Source organism: Cnephaeus nilssonii (genome assembly GCF_951640355.1).
Source record: "Cnephaeus nilssonii genome assembly, chromosome: 5".
Taxonomy (NCBI): domain Eukaryota; kingdom Metazoa; phylum Chordata; class Mammalia; order Chiroptera; family Vespertilionidae; genus Cnephaeus; species Cnephaeus nilssonii.
This window is the reverse complement of record NC_137076.1, coordinates 24,663,868-24,683,636: the sequence shown is the minus strand read 5'-3', so window position 1 is coordinate 24,683,636 and position 19,769 is coordinate 24,663,868. Positions and strand designations below refer to the sequence as shown.

General features: G+C 55.8%; 2 protein-coding genes across 4 annotated transcripts; one reads left to right on the top strand and one right to left on the bottom strand.

The window, feature by feature from the left end:
• The first annotated feature begins 2,900 nt into the window (after window positions 1-2,900).
• CNN1 (calponin 1) lies at window positions 2,901-10,743 on the top strand. Its single transcript, XM_079771944.1, has 7 exons — window positions 2,901-2,978; window positions 4,954-5,075; window positions 8,760-8,826; window positions 8,910-9,047; window positions 9,212-9,322; window positions 9,754-9,900; window positions 9,986-10,743. Exons 1-7 carry the CDS (start codon window positions 2,916-2,918, stop codon window positions 10,229-10,231), a joined length of 894 nt encoding a protein of 297 aa, XP_079628070.1. The 5' UTR covers window positions 2,901-2,915; the 3' UTR covers window positions 10,232-10,743.
• A 1,873-nt stretch (window positions 10,744-12,616) lies between these two features.
• Window positions 12,617-19,140, bottom strand: ELOF1 (elongation factor 1). 3 transcript variants are annotated; one of them, XM_079771495.1, is made up of 4 exons: window positions 19,079-19,136; window positions 14,717-14,850; window positions 14,523-14,593; window positions 12,617-14,226 (listed from the first exon to the last, which is right to left on the bottom strand). In XM_079771495.1, the coding sequence occupies exons 2-4, from the start codon at window positions 14,830-14,832 to the stop codon at window positions 14,162-14,164; spliced, it is 252 nt and encodes an 83-aa protein (XP_079627621.1). In that variant the 5' UTR covers window positions 14,833-14,850; window positions 19,079-19,136; the 3' UTR covers window positions 12,617-14,161. The 3 variants fall into 3 exon arrangements, with proteins under 3 accessions (XP_079627621.1, XP_079627620.1, XP_079627619.1); XM_079771494.1 differs by lacking the exon at window positions 19,079-19,136 and adding an exon at window positions 18,884-19,041; XM_079771493.1 differs by having other exon boundaries at window positions 12,623-14,226; window positions 19,069-19,140.
• Window positions 19,141-19,769: the final 629 nt, after the last annotated feature.

Genomic DNA, 19,769 nt, shown 5'->3' with positions numbered 1-19,769 from the left:
GGTTGTGCCTGGCATGGAGTGAGCCCCCCAAAAACAAGAGCCATCATGAACAACAGCCTCTTCCTGTTTTCAGGAGGGAACGCTAGGTGAGGAGGGGCTGGCCAAGTGGGGCTGCCAAGATAGGCAGTTAAAGGGGGACGGGAACTTTGGGTTGCATCTGGAGACAGGCGAGTGCAGAGGGTGAGTGTGTGAGTGTGTGTGTGTGTGTGTGTGTGTGTGTGTGTGTGCTGAGAGTCGGGAAGGTTTATGGGCTCCCTAAGGTTGAGAAATGCCAGGGCTTTTCTTTCATAACTGACCTGAATGAACCCTTTGGGAAACTCTGTTCTTACAAGATCGCATCTTTTCACTTAGATGGGAAACTGAGGCACTGAGGCCTGGGGAAAGCTCCCTAGGAGCGGAGTGGACTGCACACAGGGCAGCCGGTGATGGGGAAGTGGCTCAGCCCCGCTGTCTCTCTCTACTCCCAGCGACCGGACGGAGGCATGGAGGGAGAGGAGAAGCAAACGTGGCCCAGAGACACAGAGATGGAGAGAGAGGAGACGTGAGGACAGAGAAAGACAGAGGCAGGCAAACTCATAGACTCAGCTTGAGACAAAGGCTGAGACCGAAAAAGGCTGGGCGACGCGGAGGGACCAGGACCGACCTAGAGACAGAATATAAGACACAAAGACCCAGACCCAGAACCGGAGGGACAGGACAGGCCCAGAAAAGGCCACCCTCGGGGAGACCCGGGGCTGCCCCGTCGCGGCTGCGCCAAGTGCTCCCGCCCCGCCCGCGTCGTGCCTGGGCCGTGACCTCAGAGCCCGCGCGGATGCTATAAATGGCCAGGCGGCCGCCGGCCGGAGGCGGGCGGTGAGTCAGCGAGCGCGTCACCGCCGCCGGGTCCCTGCCAGGCTCGCCGCGCGCGTCCCGGCCGCCAGGGGGCGCCGGCCGCGAGCGCCGCCGGGCGCGGGTCCTCGCATGCGCAGTAGCGACCTGTGGCCGGCCGAGGGCCGCTCTGTGTAGGCAGGGTCCCGGCATGGCGTGTTCGAATCCTGGCTCTGCCAGCTCGTGCTGGGGGCCCCGGGCAGTCGGCTTCTCTTCTCTGTGCCTCCTGTCGACCCCACTTCCTAAGGCTGTTGTGAGGAATGAGTTAACAGATCCAGTGCATTTAGTAGCGTCCAGGAGTTAATGGTTAGTTCCTTTATGTATTTTAGTGCATCCTCAACATGCCACGACTGGTCCTTAGTTGCCTTAGCCCAGTCGTTCTCAAATGGGGCAGATCTGCCCTCCTCCCTCCCCCAGGATCATGTGTCAATGTCTGGAGACATTTCTGTTTGTCAAGACTAAGGGAGTGTTGCTGGTATCTAGCAGCAGAAACCCGGGATGCTGCCCAGGACGCGCCCCGCCAGGAAGGATTATCCAGCCCGATGACAACAGTGCCTGCCGAGGTTGAGAAACCAGCCTTTGCCTCTTAGCATTCAGGGCAGGGACCTGGGTTCAAATCCTGCTCTGCCATTGGCAAGCTGTGTGACACTGGGGAAGTGATTCCACACCCCGTGCCTCAGTTTCCCCATCTTTAGGCTGTGTATAAAACAATGTCCACTTCTGAGGGTGTTGTGAGGACTGAGTTGACACCTGTACAGCGCTTGCAACAGGACCTGACATAAGGGCTGTTGTCATATTAGTAGAGCACAGCTGTGCCTTTAGCATATGGCCAGCCAATGGGATGTCCTTAACATATTAGTGGACGGTACACTGCGGACATGTCATCCAGGTGTCACTAACACGGCCTTGACATATGTGGCATAATGTGAGCCTGTCACCCTGTGGTCCAGGAGTGAGAGCTGGCTAGCTGGGACTGCTTGCAGGCATTCCCTCCAGGTCATCTTGGCTGGGACAGGGATCGATGGGGATGTCATGGCCTGAAACCTGCTAACACATTCAACCCATAGGTAGATGGGGAGGGTGAGAGCCAGGATCTTTGCTCCCCCCAGGATCTTATGAGGGGCTGCAGGAGACAGAGGTGGGATGCCAGATTCTCCGCGGAAAGGACTGCTATTTCTTTTTCTTTTTTTAAATATGTTTTATTGATTTTTTTACAGAGAGGAGGGGAGAGGGATAGAGAGTTAGAAACATCGATAAGAGGAACATCAATCAGCTGCCTCCTGCACACCCCCTACTGGGGATGTGCCCGCAACCAAGGTACATGCCCTTGACCAGAATCGAACCTGGGACCCTTCAGTGCACAGGCCGATGCTCTATCCACTGAGCCAAACCGGCTAGGGCAGGACTGCTATTTCTTGAGTTCTCCCCTGTGCCAGGCACTGCACTGGTCACGTCAGAGGCCGCGCTTCTTCTGATTCTCACAAGGCAGGCATTATCATTCGCCCATTTTACAGATGTGATAACCAAGGCTCAGAGAGAAGGCAGTTGTCTAGAGTTAAGGACTGTTGGTTTCTGGAGTTAAACCGAGGGCGGTTTAACTACCATGAGTGGCAGTTCTGCCACAAGACTGGAGAGCGACACGGAGAGATGGCGTCAGAGATGCCAGTAGCCTCTGAGACAGACACAGGGACTGGGAGGCCCAGCCAGAGGCCCAGTGAACAGTGGGGGTTGGGGAGGAGTAGGGTAAGGTTGGCCTCTGTCTGGCTAAGCCCCCCACAAAAGAATAACCCAGGCCGCCCCCCTAGGTGGAAACAATGACACAATCAGCTCCCAATACCAAGGCCCTGACATCACGAAAGGGGGGGTGGCCAAGGTGGGGGGGCGCCCCGCCCCTTGGCAGGCCCCTGTGGCCAATGGGACGGCCTTGGAAGAGGCCCGGGCCGCCTCCGTAGCTTCAAAAACGTGTGAGGAGGGAAGAGGGTGCAGACAGAGCCTCCGCTGCTGCAGCGTCCTCAGAGCCACCGTCACCACTGCCACCACCGGCCAGCATGTCCTCTGCCCATTTCAACCGAGGCCCCGCCTACGGTCTGTCAGCCGAGGTCAAGAACAAGGTAGGGCTAAAGGGCCGCCCCTGGTCTGGCCGACACACCCTGCCAGGCCAGAGGCCCCGCTCTTGGGGTTCCCTGGACGCCCTCCTGCCTGTCCCATGTGACTTGGAACCTGAGAGGGAAGAGGGACAAGTATACCATAGAGGTTGCCTTCCTCCCTGTCTTGAGCATCCCAGAGCCCGCAGCTACTGCTGGGGGGAGGGGAGGAGTGGGGGGCACGCAGAGAACCGCAGGTAAACAGGGCGGCCATTCCACTGTGAAGACCCCACTTCGTCAGAATCCCCTGTGAACGCTTTGTTTTCCTGGTGGGCTGGGGGAGGCGTGTTGATCTTCCCCACTCCCCCGGGCTGACAAAGAAGTTGGGGAGCACTTGAGAGCTGGGGTTCCTGGGAGGTGAAGCCTAGAAAGTGAAGGGGGAGGAGGCAGCTGAGGGGGGCAGAGTGGGCATTAGAAACAGGGCAGGGGTCTCCTAATTTCGGAATAGGAAGGCATTGGGACATGACCTCCATGCTATGGATGGGTAAACTGAGGTTCCAAGTGGAGAGGCAAGTAGCCCGGGTCCTATAAAAGGGAGGTGCGGAGATATGCCCTTGGCCTCGTCCCCCTTCTGCCCCAGGATGGGGTCAGCTTCTCCAAGGGAGCGAACTTGAAGTCTCCAACCCACTGGAATGCCCCCATGAGGCCTGCCAGGGGAGGAGTCCCAGCCCCATTCCACAGAGGGGAACACTGAGGTGCAGGATGGCTTTTGCCAGAGAGCGAGGAAATGGGGAGCTAGTACTGGAACCTAGTATTGGTCAGGGATCCTCGTGGCTGGAGAAGGGAGCAGGTGGGGGGCGGGTGCTCATGCAGGAGACACATCCCAGTGCTCCCCGCCTCTGCCCCCCCTTCCAGCGCCGGCCCCAGAGCCCAGAGGAGCCGCCACGCCATATAAGGAGGCCTCGGGGAGCCCAGCCCCAGGGCCGTGCTATATAAGGGCCGGTTTGCTTTATAAAGCCAGGCTGGTGGGGAGGGGGGTGGCAGGGCCGGGGCCAGGTGAGGGGTCCACTCCCTTCCCCCGTCCCCTCCCCCAGGAGAAGGGACAGTCAGGTCCCCCAGGGGCTGGAAGCCTGTCTGGGCTGGAGGCCGAGGGTTCTAGGGAAACGGAGATTCTGGGAGCCTGAGACAGGAGAGAGACAGATGGGGGAGGGCGAGCCAGGGGTGAGATAAGACTGAGACGCGGATGGTGGGGTAGAGGGGGGAGACAGACGAGCCCCACCCCCACCAGAGGCAGGGAACCTGAAGTCCGGAATGGAGAGTGATCCACAGATGGATGATGGGCCCCACCCCCAGCCAGACAGGGAGAGATGGGGACAGGCAGACAGGGCCAAGTAAAGACAGACAGAGCTGGGGGAGAGAGACAGAGGACCCCGGGAGTGGGAGAGAGACAGAGAAACAGACACAGCGCTCGGAGCCAGAAGTAAGAGGCCCGACCCTCTGCCAGAGCTGGAGCCCCAGATGACGACCTGGAGACAGACGGAGATGCAAGACAGAGCAGTCTCCCCTGCAAGGCAGCATCCAGGGCACCTCCTCAGGGCTCCTCCCCCTTCGCCAGAGGCTCCCAGTCTTCCAGGAAAGGGGGGGGGGGGGTGACTAAGAGGGAGGGGGTGAAGGAGAGGAGGCAGGGCCAGGGAAAGCAAAGCCCCAAGTTTGGCCTGGAGGGGAAACCAGGAGGCCAGGCACCACCCCCCAACTCAGAGTATCCCCCTCTCCACCCACCCTTGTTTGAATTCTTGGTGCCAAACCTCAGAATGCCCGGAATGGCCCCCTGGGCAGGTGCCACCTCAGCCCTGGCCCTCCGCCCCTTAAGGCACCCCCACCCCCACCCGTGGACACTGGCAGAATTGCCTTAGTTGGGAAGGGATGGGGAAGGAGATCAGGCTTAGGGAGCAAAGCCTGCCCCCCAGGTCCTCACCATCATCTTTGTGCCCCCCACCCCCAGCTGGCCCAGAAGTACGACCTCCAGCGGGAACAGGAGCTGCGAGAGTGGATCGAGGGGGTGACAGGACGCCGCATAGGCACCAACTTCATGGACGGCCTCAAAGATGGCATCATTCTCTGCGAGTGAGTGGGGCGCTGTTGGCCCAGACTCTGCCTAGGGCTCACCCACAACCGGTATTCATCTCTCCGCCTCAACCCCTTCACCGACCATGAGCTGGGTTGAGCACTTTATATCTTAGACGTTGAAACAGTCCTCTGAGATGGCGACTAATCATTGTGCCCATTGAACAGGAAAGAAAACTGAGACTGAGTCAAGTAAAACCTCACCCAAAGTCCCCTGCATTTCCAACAGAAATGACTCCAGATTCTAGCTTTTTATTATTATTATTATTATTATTATTATTATTGATTTCAGAGATGAAGGGAGAGTGAGAGAGAGTTAGAAACATCACTGATAAGAGAGAATTATTGATTGGCTGCCTTCTGCACGCTCCTTACTGGGGAAATGAGCCCAAACCTGGCACGTGCCCTTTTTTTAAAAAAAAAAAAATATTTTATTGATTTTTTACAGAGAGGAAGAGAGAGGGATAGAGAGCTAGAAACATCGATGAGAGAGAAACATCGATCAGCTGCTTCCTGCACACCCCCTACTGGGGATGTGCCCGCAACCAAGGTACATGCCCTTGACCGGAATCGAACCCAGGACCCTTGAGTCCGCAGGCTAACGCTCTATCCACTGAGCCAAACCGGTTTCGGCACGTGCCCTTGACTGGAATCGAACCCGGGACCCCAGTCCACAGGCCGACACTCTATCCACTGAGCCAAACCAGCCAGGCAGATTCTAGCATCTTAACCATCACGCACACAGGCCCATTTATGGCCTCCAGTGTCCCAAGAAAGAGAGGTCACAGCTAAGACAACAGGCAACAGTGGTTGTCCATCGCTGGCTTGGTGACATAAGGATGTGCCACAGTAATTTAAGTAGGCTCTGATTTTCTACCCTTCTCAGAACTCAAATCACTGAGAAAGATGCAAGCCTTTAAATGTGTTTTTTAAAAATATATATTTTATTGATTTTAGAGAGGAAGGGAGAGGGAGAGAGAGAGATAGAAACATCAATGATGAGAGAGAATCATCGATCAGCTGCCTCCTGCATGCCCCCCAATGGGGATCGAGCCCGAAACCCGGGCATGTGCCCTTGGCCAGAATTGAACCCGGGACCCCTCAGTCCGAAGGCTGACGCTCTATCCATTGAGCCAAACCATCTAGGGCAAGATGCAAGCCTTTAAAAAAAAAAAAAAAAGATGCAAGCCTTCACAGCTCCCAAGCCCTGATTCCAGCTTCAACAACTCCAATGCTGGGCGGGGTCCTGAGCCCAGCAGGGGTCCTGTCTGTATCTCTGAGTCTGACCCAGGACAGGGTGACCGTGACGACCAGAGTGTGCCCTTGGGAGTGTTCCTTACCCAGCCCTAGGTGCTGAGAAGGGGGGCAGACAGGAGCCTCTTGCTCTACAATATCCACTGGGGACAAGAAGTAGGGAGACAGCCTGGTGTCCCAGCTCAGTCAGGGCTGCTGGGCCTTAGAGAGTGCAGAGCCCCCCTGGCCGGTGTGGCTACGTGGTTAGAGCATCAGCCCTTGGACCGAAGGGTTGTGGGTTCAATTCCAGGTCAAAGGCATGTAACTGGGTTGCAGGTTTGATTCCCCGGCCCCGGTTGGGGGCGCATGCAGGAGGCAAACCATCGATGTGTCTCTCTCACATTGATGTTTCTCTCTCTCTCCCTCCTTCCCTCCCTTCCACTCTCTCTAAAAATCAATGGAAAAAAATATCACCAGGTGAGGACTAACAAACAAAAAAAGAGTGCAGAGCCACTCACCCAGGGTCCCCAGCTCACCAGCATTGATGGAGCTTCCGCTATGTGTCAGGTCTAGGCCCTGGGGGCAGTGAACAAAACAGCCTCCCTCGGAGCTCACAGGGAGCTTTCGTCCTAGTGGGGGAGCTGGATTCCACAATCGATGAGACAATCACATACTTGCTTATGGTGGGAAGTGATGTGAGAAGAGAGTCGTGGGGGAGGATGGGGGGCCGGGTCGGGTGAAGGCAGCTGCTTTGTACAGGATGGTCTGGGAGGTCTTTCTGAGAGGTAATCTTGCGCAGAACCTTGGGCGAAGTGAAGGAGACCAGGCGGTGTCTGAGGGAAGAGTGGGCCAGGCAAGGGGGCAGCCAGTGCAAAGGCCCTGAGGGGAGTGGCTGGCACAGGAGGACTGGGGAAGCGGAGGGGTCGGTTGGGGGTCAGATGACATGGGGCCTGGTAGTTATGCTAAGGAGTTAGGAAACCATGGGAGCATATTTTTATTTTATTGATTTTTTACAGAGAGGAAGGGAGAGGAATAGAGAGTTAGAAACATCAATGAGAGAGAGAAACATCGATCAGCTGCCTCCTGCACACTCCCCACTGGGTATATGCCGGCAACCAAGATATATGCCCTTGACCAGAATCGAACCCGGGACCCTTGAGTCCGCAGGCCGACACTCTATTCACTGAGCCAAAACGGTTAGGGCAGTGGTCGGCAAACTGCGGTTCTCGAGCCACATGCGGCTCTTTGGCCCCTTGAGTATGGCTCTTCCACACAATACCACGTGCGAGTGCGCATGTACAGTGTGATTGAAACTTCGTGGCCCATGCGCAGAAGTCGGTTTTCGGCTCTCAAAAGAAATTTCAATCGTTGTACTGTTGATATTTGGCTCTGTTGACTAATGAGTTTGCCGACCACTGGGTTAGGGCAATGGGAGCATCTTGAAGTGGGGAGTAACTGGAATTGTTTTTAAAAGGCCATTCTAGCTGCAAGATGAAGGGTCTGTAGGGGATGAGGTGGAAGCTGGGAGCCCACAGGGAGCCGCTGCAAACGCCCAGGAGAGGAGACGCCGCGGGGACTCCGAGTGGGGCGGTGGGAAGCTGTGGTCTTCGGAAGGCAGAGCCAGGGCCTTGCTGAGGGGCAGGGTGCGGGGTGACAGAAGGCAGAGAGTCAAGGACAAGTCTGAGGGTGTTGCCTGTGCCCCTGGGAGGGTGGGTTTCCTGAGCTGGGGAGAAGGAGAAAGTGGGAGAGGCGGGTGTCGGGTCCGGGGTGGGTGCGTTTGATTTGACACGTCCGTGTATGGAGCTGGGTCGGAGAGTGAGAGGCCGGGGCTCCAGGGAGAGACTGGGGAGTGGCTGGCATATCAGTGGCATTTGAAGTCAAGAGACTGGATGAGGTCAAGGGGGTGAGTGTGGCAGAGAAGGTGGAGGCCTGAGCTGCAGGCTCTCCTTGGTGTAGGAGTGAAGGAGACTGCATTGGGGCTCCAGGAGGTGGGGCACACCAGGGGACTCCCACACACCTTCGACAAGGAGACTGACAGGGACAGAGTCTAGCCTCCTGCACTTGGTTTCCCATCTTCTCCTCCTCCCAATATTTTTATTGATTTCAGAAAGGAAGGGGGAGAGAGACAGAAACAACAATGATGAGATTCATTATCGGCTGCCTCCTGCATGCCCCACACTGGGGCTTGAGCCCACAACCTTGTGCCCTGACCAGGAACCAAATCAATGCTCAACCACTGAGCCACACCAGCCAGGCTGGTTTCCCATCTTGGTCCTGCCTGTGTTTTGGGGGTGGATTTTGGTGAGGGATCCCGGTGAGAGTGACTGCAGTGGGAAACAGCGATATGGATGTCGCCTACGGACTGTCATCCTGACCCCTTGTCCTGTTGGTTTGGGCATGGGTGGGGCAGCAGGGGTCACCTCTGTCACTCCTCTCCCCGACTCCTTGTAGGTTCATCAATAAGCTCCAGCCAGGCTCTGTGAAGAAGGTCAATGAATCGACACAAAATTGGCACCAGGTGAGCCCAGACTCTTAACTCTTTCAACCCCTCAGCACCACCCCCTGCCTCGCCCCTGCCTTGACTGCCCCCTGCCCCTCCAGCTGGAGAACATAGGCAACTTCATCAAAGCCATCACCAAGTACGGGGTGAGGCCCCACGACATCTTTGAGGCCAATGACCTGTTCGAGAACACCAACTACACCCAGGTGCAGTCCACCCTCCTGGCCCTGGCCAGCATGGTGAGTGTGGCTCCAAGGTGGGCCTGGGGTGGAGGGACTGTGTGCGGTCTGGGCTGCAATTCAGGTGGGGCCACTCACGTCCCTGAGCCCAGCGTGGGTGGGAGGGGACAGTGCAGCCCGAGGCTCCCCCCTCCTCAGTCCCTGCCCCCCTGCGCTTCCCCCAGGCCAAGACGAAAGGGAATAAGGTGAATGTGGGTGTGAAGTATGCAGAGAAGCAGGAGCGGAAATTTGAGCCTGAGAAGCTTCGAGAAGGGCGGAACATCATTGGGCTGCAGGTACTGCCCTTCCCCACCTGAGTCTCACTGCCTGGGCTGGAGGTTGAGGGGGGAAGGCATCCTGGTCCCTGTGGGCTTTGGGGACAGCGTATTTGGCCTTGATGCTCTCTGTACCTAACCCACTCCCGCAGCAGCTCTAGAAGGTAGGCTGTTAGCGTCAGACCATTGATATGGGAACAGGCCTGGAGCTGTCAGGCTCTCCCAGGTGACGAGTGGCCAAGCTGGGACTTGAACCTGGAAGTCAGGCCTGGGTGCTCTGAGCCACTCACTGAGCTGTGACCCTTTCTCTGGGCCTCGGCTTCCAGTCTGTAGCCTAAGAGTGGAAACAGTGCCTTGTTAGAGGGCCATGTGAGTGTCCACGGGCATCGGTACATCTGTGATCCATGGTGAGCCTCCGTAACCTTGAAATGACTCTCCTTTTGGATCCTTAGATGGGCACCAACAAGTTTGCCAGCCAGCAGGGCATGACGGCCTATGGTACCCGGCGCCACCTCTACGACCCCAAGCTGGGCACGGACCAACCCCTGGACCAGGCTACCATCAGCCTGCAGATGGGCACCAACAAGGGAGCCAGCCAGGTGTGTGGGGGGCCATGGGGTGGGCTGGTGGGGCTCTTGCCCTTCGCCATGCCCACGGCCTGACTGCACTGCCTCCCCTCCGCAGGCCGGCATGACGGCTCCCGGGACCAAGCGGCAGATCTTCGAGCCGGGGCTGGGCATGGAGCACTGTGATACTCTCAACGTCAGCCTGCAGATGGGCAGCAATAAGGGGGCCTCACAGCGGGGCATGACGGTGTATGGGCTGCCGCGCCAGGTTTATGACCCCAAGTACTGCCTGACGCCCGAGTACCCGGAGCTGGGCGAGGCTGCCCACAACCACCACCCACACAACTACTACAATTCTGCCTAGGGCCCTGGGCCTCCGCCTTCCCCCCCAGGGAGGCTGGCTGCTGCTCGGCAGGGCCTAGCCCGGCCCCGCTAACCCCTTCCCCCTGCATGGCGCCCTCCAGCCCCTGGCACCTGCCTACAGGGTTAGCATTGGGGGGAGGAGCAGACTGGGGGGTCTGTGGGGGGGGAGAGGGGGCTCTCCTCCCTGGAGCACTGCAGGGTCCAACATCGAGCCAGGTGTTCCCAACAGCATCCAAAGGACGCACTGAGCAAAGCTACCCCAGCTGTTCCCCGCTCCCTCACAGGTGGGTTCCCCCCAGGACAAGAAGCCCCCCAAGCAAAGCCCCCAGAGCCCAGGCTCAGCCTGCCTCCACCCCATTCCCACAATGGGAGCCAACTGCATGCCCAGAGACCCAGCGGACACACGCAGTTTGGTTTGCAGCGACTGGCGTATGTGGATGTGACAGCGGTGTTTGCAATGCGAGCACTTTCTTTTTCTATTTCACTGGAGCACAATAAATGGCTATAAAATCATCTGGAGACTCAGGCGGCTCTGTCCTGGAGCCTGTATGGCTCTTGCACACACACAAACAGCCTTGCTCAGTTACACTGCATTGACCAAACACACATCTGTGCAGGCACACATACTCCCACACACTCTATACACACAGGCTCACAGCCACTCGGCTGGACCCAGGACACACGGACATGCACTCACACACACACACACCTCTTGGTGGGTATGGTGTGTGCACGCTTGCTGCAGCCTTAGAGGCACCTACAGATACTCACACATGCAGTACACACTCCCACATAAAAAGACACATAACAACCCTCCCACATATGTACACAATACCCACCCACACATGCTCAGTACCCATGTACTTTGCCAGGGGGCCTGTGAGTTGTGAGGAAAGAACCCAAGTGCTGGGATGGGCTAGACGGGACAGGTGACCTTGGGCAAGTCACTTTCCCTCTTCAGGTCTGTTTTTCCATCAGGAAAATGGGGACAGCAAGGCTCATGGGGAAGCTTAAATGACTGCTCCAAATAGGATGTTTGGCACCGACCCATGGACAAGCTGGGTCCTGGAGGGCCCTGTGGGCAGGGGACCCCTTTAGTCCTGGATTGCAATGTGTGTGGGGTGAAGGGACAGGGCAGTGGGCGAGGATGGGCATTTCGGGGGCCCAGAGCAATGGCCCTTTACTGACTGGCACAGAGCAGTTGAGTAGCTAACTGCAGGGCATGGCTGTCTTATGCGCCAGGCTCACTCTGTCCTTACAGCTGATCCCCCAGTCTCGCCTGCCATCCCAGGACCCTAGAAGTCTGTGGGCAGGCCCCCATCCTCCCTGTCTCAGAGGGGACCCTGTTCTGTGACCTCAGCCCCACTCATCCCTCTTGCAAGCCACCAACTGTCAGGGTTCCAAGGAGAGGATGCAGCCTTCTCTCCTCCCCTCCCCCGGGCAGGGGATGAGGCTGGAACGTGGGGGATCTGCAGACAGACATCAGAAGACCTACATGCAGATGATTTAGCCCTTGGGGCCTTGTAAACTGGATTCCAGGCGCTCTTGGCCTGGCTACTGTGAGTCCTGCTCCCCTAGGGCCAGCTCTAGAAGCTACGCTGAGGATCCACGCTCTGGGCCCTGCCTCCTGTGGAGAACAGCACCATATTAGCACTTGGTCAGTGAGACTTGGGGTGGGCGGGCCCTGGATACCAGAGGACTGAGCCCCCTTTTCTTGGACCCCAGAGGCAATCCCACCCAGGCCCGTCCACCACTTTGCCCATGACCACTGACTCCTGTCTGGACCAAACCTTACCTGGGGCCTTGGCGGGGAGGTGGGAGCACCAGGAAGGAGCATCTCAGGGCAGGGTGGACTTCAGGGGGCACATGCCAGACCCAGTTGCTGGGCCTGGTGGTCAGGGCTTCCTGCCAACTCACCATTTAACTGTTCACACCCCTCAACATCCAGGGTGGATTCTAGAGTCGCTCAAACCAAACTAGGCACCTCCATCCACAGTGTGGGCCCTGGAGGAAGGTCCCATCATCCTTCCCATTGTACCAACGAGAAATCCAAAACTCAACGAGAAATCCAAAACTCAGGTCCCCTGCTGCTCAGGCTCAGGAGGCGGAGCTGGACCTGCCCCAGGCTATTGAGTCAGGACCTTCATAACCAGGAGACCACCTGAGGGTGCTGTGCAGTGCCCAGGTGCTCACCATCAGCCATGCTAAGATGTGTGCTTTTTCCAACACTACCAAGCAAGGAACTCAATTCCGACATTACCTGGAGACAGTGTCAGATCCCATAGAACAAGGGCTCGGTCCTCCCCCACTTCAGCTGCCTTTGCAAGTCCAGGTGCTTGTGACCAACTGGCTCTAGATTGTTCAGTCCTCAGAGAAACAGGTCACTTACAGGTTTATTATAAAAGGGCATAAACCAGGAACAGCCCGATAGAAGAGCTGCACAGGCAAGGCTGGGGAAGGAGAGCGGAGCCGCCATGCGCTTCATACCCACCACCTTCCCAGTTCACCAACCTGGAAGCTCATCAAACCTTTTTATTTACTTACAGTTTTAAATTGAATTTATTGGTTGATAAAATTACATAGGTTTCCCCCTAGCCAGTTTGGCTCAGTGGATAGAGAGTTGGCCTGTAGACCGAAGGATCCCAGGTTCAATTCCAGTCAAGGGTACATTCCTGGGTTGTGGGCTCTGTCCAAAGTGCAGGAGGCAGCCAATCAATGATTCCCTCTCATCATTGATGTTTCTATCTCTCTTCCTCTCTGAAATCAATAAAAATATATTTTAAAAAAATTATATAGGTTTCAACTGTTCTCCAAATCTTATTGAAGTTTTTAGAGAGCTTAACCTGTAGTCTCTCCCCGACTTCCCAGAGGTGGCTGCGAGTTCCCCTCAGTAATCACCTGATCTTTCTGGTGACCAGCCCCGAGCTGTCCTCTCAGCCTATACCCTGGGTGGTGAAGCCAGGTGTCCTGGGTTTAAGGGCCAGCTGTGCTGCTTTCTGGTTGTGGGACCTTAGGCCAGTGACCTCCCATCGCTGGCCTGTTTCCTCACCTGCAAGCCTGTGGCACCTGCCTCACGGGGTGGCCCTTGAGAGTTACCTCTGTCAGTCAAGAAGCCTTCCCTGACCACCCTGCTCCACGCACCCCAGGCTCTTGCCCTATTTCTCAATGGAACTAAATGCTTGTCCACATGTCTGTGGGGTCATCTGAGTTCCTTGCGCCCAGCACTGCCATGGTTTTACCTTGGATGCTTGTCTAGTGGACAAGTGGTGGACAGTTGGAAGGACTGACCAAACCCCATTTACAATGGCCTGCCAGGCCTCCCTCTCCCCCCTCACTGGGCCCAGGGGGCTGACCAGAACCCAGGAAATCAGAGAGCCAGGAGTCTGCATCGGCTGCTTTATTTAAGGGCTGGTGACTAACAGTCCCCATCCCAGCCCCTTCCTCTTCTATAAAAGCAACTACACATGAACCGGGGCCCCCATCCAGTGGTGTTGAATCCCAGGCCACAGTCCTTCGAAGGCAGAGGAGGGCGTGGGTCCAGTTCACACAGGCAAGGTGCTGGAGAGGGGGTGAGGAGGTGGAGAGTCCTGAGACCGTCTCTGTGGGCTTGCCCTCACCCAGGATGTCAGGACACTGGCCCCTGGAGAAGCCAGGGCTCCAGAGCCAGGGGGTCAGGGGCCGAAAGAGGGAGCAAGTCAAAGGCTTTTGGAGTCAAGGAGGCAGTTCAGGCCCCCGGAGCCCCCTGCCCATGAGCACACTCCCATGGCCATACTTGCAGTCAAACATTCACATCCACATCCACTCCATACACAGGCAGGGGGCTGCGAAGGCCCTGGACCCACACCCTGGACCTCAGGAATGTCTCTGGATTGGTATCCAGTGGGCTGGTCCTCGGCAGCGGGGCCGCTAAGGGGGTGGGTCCTCTGTTTTGCTACTGATTGGCGGCCTCACAGGCATCTATCCAATCACTATATACGTCCACTGGTTCTGAGAGATCTGAGCCGCTGAAGTCAAGGGCAACTGCCGGCATCCGACACCTCCCCTTTCCCGTATATACCTCTGCTGCTCACGCTGATGTCAGTCAGACCCCGGCCCTGCACACTATCGGCCCACTTAAGCAAGCAGGTAGCACCCATTCCTCTGGGTGGCCACAGCCCTGCACAGGATATATAGCAAGGCCCGAGATGCAAGGGCTGATTCTACCCCTTGCCCTTGAGCAGCCCACCCTGGGCAGGGCAGCCCTGACCACCCTACCCTCACCCCTTGGATAAAGCCCAGTTTCCCAAGGATACACGTGATGGGCGTCTGGAATTCTTCTAGGCACACAGTACAAGAGATGACTCCGGTGTTACGGGCACGGTCCCTGGAATGGGAGGAGATGGAGGGACTATAAGCAAAGAGGCCTGTATTTAAGGGGGAACCAATTCCCGACTGAGGGCGGGGAGGCCCCATGAGGCAGGATTCCTGGCCGCCATCCCCTGCTCACATTTTCACGTCACAAGATTTCTCGTGGTTGCAGAAGGGGCAGGTGAACTGGGTCTCTAGGGTGCCTGTCATCTTCTTCTTGGGGGGTGGCTTTCGTTTTGACTTTCTGCGCCCCATGTCTGCAGGAGGGCGAACCTGTGAGGGGAGGAAGACAGATGTCAATGACTCATGGGACCCAGGAGGCCCTCCAGATGTTCTGGGAAGCAGGCCGGGAAGATGGTCTGGCTGGCCCACAGTGAAAGGAGGACTTGCACAATGGCACCCTCTGGGGACAGCAGACAATTCCAGTGCACTCTGGGTAGAGGGGGTGAGAGCAGGTACTAGATTCTAACCCTGCCCCGCCCCCCACTTACTACATGACCCCCAATAGGTTACTTAGTCTCTCTGTGCCTCAATTTCCTTATTTATAAGATAGAGATGAGGTTGCTACCTCAGAGGGGCTGACAGAATCCTAAGTGCTTGCATTGTATATGGCCCATCCATCGCTGGCACCTACACAGGAGGCCACTGTTCCTGGTGAGGATAACATGAGTGACTGACAGGCCAGTTGCCCAGGGCTGGGCAGAGCCAAAGTGCTCTGGAGCCGATGATTTTTAGGAGCAGCTGCTCCTCTTGTCAAAAGACATGCAAGGGCCGAAACCGGTTTGGCTCAGTGTATAGAGCATCGGCCTGCGGACTCAAGGGTCCCAGGTTCGATTCCGGTCAAGGGCATGTACCTTGGTTGCGGGCACATCCCCAGTAGGGGGTGTGCAAGAGGCAGCTGATCGATGTTTCTCTCTCATCGATGTTTCAAAGACATGCAAGGACCACCCAGGAGGAATGACACTCAAGGGATCTGACAGAGCCTCCGACAGGCTCCCTGGGCAGCCTATCCACTGAAGAGGGGTTACTGGACAGAGAAATGCCATGTAGAAGGCTGAGGGGCAGGTATCTGAGTGCTGGGCTAGCAGCTGGGGACCACGCAAGTGGGGGAGGGGCAGGCTGAAGAGGGAACAGAGGGATCCTGATGGCCAGGGAGAGAAACAACAACCTCACCCTGTGCTTTTAAGGGACTGAGGAATACAGGTCAAAAGTCTGGACAAAGATGGAAGTCAGAACTGGGACAGGGCTGTTTGGGGAGGAGAAAAGCAGCTGGCAAGACTGAAGAGACCAATCAGTAGAATGAGTGGGTGCGGCGAGAGACGGAAGAGTCCAGAACGACCTCCAAGGTTGTGATGGGCAGGGGCTGTGTCGAACACTAAAGAACAGTGTCGTTAAAAATGAGTCAGGTGCCACTGGGACATATGTCTTGGAGGCAGAGACCACTGAACGAATCTCTATGCCAGGAGCTGGGCTCAGGGCTCTGCATTCACCATTCCTGAGCCTTCCAATGAGCTCCCCCGCTCTCCCAATCACACTCTGTCTTTCTCTCTCTCTTCCCTGCTGGTTCTATGATCATTCCTCCATGACAGGGGAGGTCGGCAATCTGCCAGAAGAAAGACCAGAATTTCATTCATATGTAGCAATCACTTTCTATGTAACATCCTCATTCATTTAAAAAGAATTTTAAAGCCTGGCCAGAGTGGCTCAGTGGTTGAGTGTCAACCTATGCATCAGGAGGTCACTGTTCGATTCCTGGTCAGGGCACATGCCCAGGGTGCAGGAGGCAGACAATCAATGATTCTCTCTCATCATTGATGTCTCTATCTCTCCCTCTCCCTTCCTCTCTGAAATCAATAAAAATATATTAAAAAAAATTTTTTTAACTTTTCATTAGTTTACATTCAACATTATTTTGTATTAGTTTCAGGTGTACAACATAGTTGTTAGACAATCATATACTTTACAAAGTATTCCCCTGGTATTTCCAGTACCCAACTGGCACCATACAGTATTAGACTGTATTTCCTAGGCTGTACTTTACATCCCCATAAGTATTTTGTAACTACCAATTTATATTTCTCAATTCCTTCCACCTTTTTCAGCGAGCTCCAAGCCCCTCGCCTCTGGCAACCATCAGTCTGTTCTCCGCATTTATGAGTCTGTTTCTGTTTTGTTTGCTTGTTTATCTTGTTCTTTATATTCCACATATAAGTAAAATCATATGGTATTTGTCTTTCTCTGACTTATTTCACTTGGTATAATACCCTCCAGGTCCATCCATGCTGTGGCAACATCCTCAATCTTAACTGAGGATGCATCCAAGTCACTGAGTAAACAAAAACAGCTGGCAGAGAACATCCCATGTGGCCTTCCCTCCTTTGCCTTGGACGGATGTCCGAGGTCCCCATAAAAACAATTTGTGTCCTAGATCCCAACATCACATTTTCTGTCTCTAGTAGGTCATTAACAAACACACTCCCACCATTAAAAAACCAATCAAAAAACAAACAAACCACCACAAAACAAAACACCTCCTTCTCGGCAGTTTCTAGTAGAGCTGTTTTCCCTCCCATACTCTCTACAACCTTCCTCATGCTGCCCGTCCCAAGGGGCAGTCCCCACTCCTCAGGGCACTGGACACACTGGTTTTCTCTTCCTGCCCTTCCCATGGGACCCTCAGAACCTGCACTCTTACACCCCTGATTCCCTACAGATCCTTTCACTCTCTGCTGCTGCTGACCTCCCGCGCGCCCCAATTCTCTAATGAGGAGTCCACAAGCTCAATCTTTGGGCCACTCTCCTCTGCCGACACTCACCTCCATGGAGATCTCACCCAGCCTCAAGGCTTCAAATGCCTCTTCTACACCGAGGCCACCTGCCTCTCTGGCCTTGATGTGTCCTTTGAACCACAGACTCGCCCCTCTACTTGTCTTGGTCACACCTCCCTCTGATGCTAACAAACATTTAAAAGTAACCTGTTGAAAACTGAGGTCCTGACACCTCAACCTGCTCTCTCCCAGTTCTCCCCATCTCAGCAGACAGCAGATCCGTCTTTCCAAAAACCTCGGACTCATCCTCGATTCCTCTCTCTTACACCCAGCTCTTAATCTGATCCTGATCCTGCTGCTCCTCTAAAACACATTCAGGACCTGACCACTTCTCACCACCTCCAGGGCTATTCCAGAGTCCTGGTCATCTCTGGCTTGGATTATCACAACAGCCTCCTCATTGGTCTCCCTGCATCTCCAAATGTAAATTCCACGAGGGCAGAGACTTCTGGCATTTCTTCGTATCCTCGGAGCCGAGAATTGTTCATGGCACAGAGCTAGCACTCAACAAATATTTACTGACCCAATGAATGAATAAAGTAATGCCAGGCCCAACACTACACCACAGCAATGCTGCAATCAAGGCAGGCGAGGATTCTGCTGTTGTGAAACTTCTATGGTCGCGGACGAAGACAGACCCTTAACAAGTTAACTACTAAGGGAAATCACTCCAAACATTGTTAAGTCCTACAAGGTTAAACACTTCCGGAATGGGGGCTGCTTCAGATAAGAGCAGAGTGGGAAGGACCCTCTTCGTAAAGTCACTTAAGATGAGACCTGAATGAGAAGGCACCATGCAAGGTAGTCAGTCCAGGCAGAGGGAACAGCAACTGCAAAGGCTTCGAGGCAGAAACTTTTCTCGAGAAAGAGAAAGGCTGGTACAGCTGAAGCTCGGTGGACAATGGGGAGATGGGTATGAGATGCGACAGAAGCGGGAAGCAGCAGCCAGACCCCACAAAGCCCTGCAGACTTCAGTGAGGTGGAGTCAGTTCTGGAGCCCATGCTCTCACCTACCAAAGCAGTTTTCCCTCCAAAGTCCAGCCCTGGGTACCACCTGCAACGGAATCACCTGGGGGCCCTCCGAAAAGGCTGATTTCTGAGCCTCACCCCAGATCTACCCACACTGGGATGTCACTTCTGGAGGGGTCGGGGCATGATTTGCCCGCTGCTGAAGCCTCAGCATGCGTAGTGACTGGTGCGCATTAAGCGCTCAATAACTCCGTGTTGAATGAAACAATGAGTCTCCTGAATCAGGAGCTACAGATGTCTCCCCCCCGCGCCCCATCTCATTTTACCCGGTGACTACAATAACCCACCCCACCACAGGAACGGGGGCTGGCCTGCCATAAAGCCCCAGGGACCTCGGCCGGTCCTTCGGTGACGGCGGCCAAACGCGCCGACAAAGGGATGGAAGGGGGTCGGCCTCCGATCCTGCCGAGGCTCAAGAGGCGGAGGGTGGGCGGTCCCTTCAGGCTTACCCAGGCTTCGGCGGCGCCTGCGAGCAGCGCGCTTAGCCGGCTGGGACCCGGGGGAGTCAAGCTCCCTGACGGGCCACCCTCCAACCCCCGGGCCCTCGGCGCCTCCTCCGGTACCCCGTGAGCGGCCCCGAGTCGAAGAGCACCCAGCCCGCCCGGCTCCAACGCCCTCCCGCGTGAACCGTCACCTGCACAAACCTTCCCTCGTTGCGACAGCCTCGTTCACCCGGGAGACAGAGACTTCCGTCTCTCAGCGGAAGCGGAACCCCTTATACCCTTACGTCCCGCCCACCCGCAGCCGGGATAGGCCAATAGCAGGACCCGCCTCCTCCAACGTCTTCTTGTGCGCATGCGTACTCATGGGGTGAAGGGGAGGGGGAGGGGAGCCGGCGGGAGTTTCGCAGTGCGCCTGCGCGTGGGCTTGAGCGCTTAAGAGTACTGCTTCTCTTCATTTCCCAGGGGCGGCCGTTCCCGCCTTTCGGGGGCGTTGGGCCCGGCCATCCCCGAGCTGGAAAGGTATCCTGTCCTGGGCCGCAGTATCTTCTTGGGGATGTCTCACTTGCCTCTCGCGATTCAAACCCCAGCCCCTCGCAGCCCACCCAGCTCTCCCCACCGTGGGACACATTAGTAAACTATCCCGGAGCTCGGGACTCTTTACCCCTCCCCACGTGGGAGTCTGTGCTTGTTCTTCAATCAATTTCCACCTTTGCTATAAAAAAATAAAATAAAATGTCCCGGTGCTAAGGAATTGCAAATACTAGTATGGCTGGATCAGGGTGAGGGCGGAGCTTGTAAGACGCTGTTCTCCAACTTTAACCACCTTTGGATCTTGCTACAATTCTGCGTTTGATCTTTGGTGACCTTGATAAGAACTGTTTCATTAGAGTGT

Excerpts from the sequence above, each read along its gene's own strand:
- ELOF1 (XM_079771493.1), bottom strand. The coding sequence starts at position 14,832 with ATGGGGCGCAGAAAGTCAAAACGAAAGCCACCCCCCAAGAAGAAGATG. Across the intron at positions 14,594-14,716 it reads AAATCTTGTGACGTGAAAAT|GGACCGTGCCCGTAACACCG; the intron begins GTGAGCAGGGGA and ends CTCCCATTCCAG. Across the intron at positions 14,227-14,522 it reads ATTCCAGACGCCCATCACGT|ATCTCTCAGAACCAGTGGAC; the intron begins GTATCCTTGGGA and ends TCAGCGGCTCAG.
- CNN1 (XM_079771944.1), top strand. The coding sequence starts at position 2,916 with ATGTCCTCTGCCCATTTCAACCGAGGCCCCGCCTACGGTCTGTCAGCC. Across the intron at positions 2,979-4,953 it reads CAGCCGAGGTCAAGAACAAG|CTGGCCCAGAAGTACGACCT; the intron begins GTAGGGCTAAAG and ends CCCCACCCCCAG. Across the intron at positions 5,076-8,759 it reads GATGGCATCATTCTCTGCGA|GTTCATCAATAAGCTCCAGC; the intron begins GTGAGTGGGGCG and ends GACTCCTTGTAG.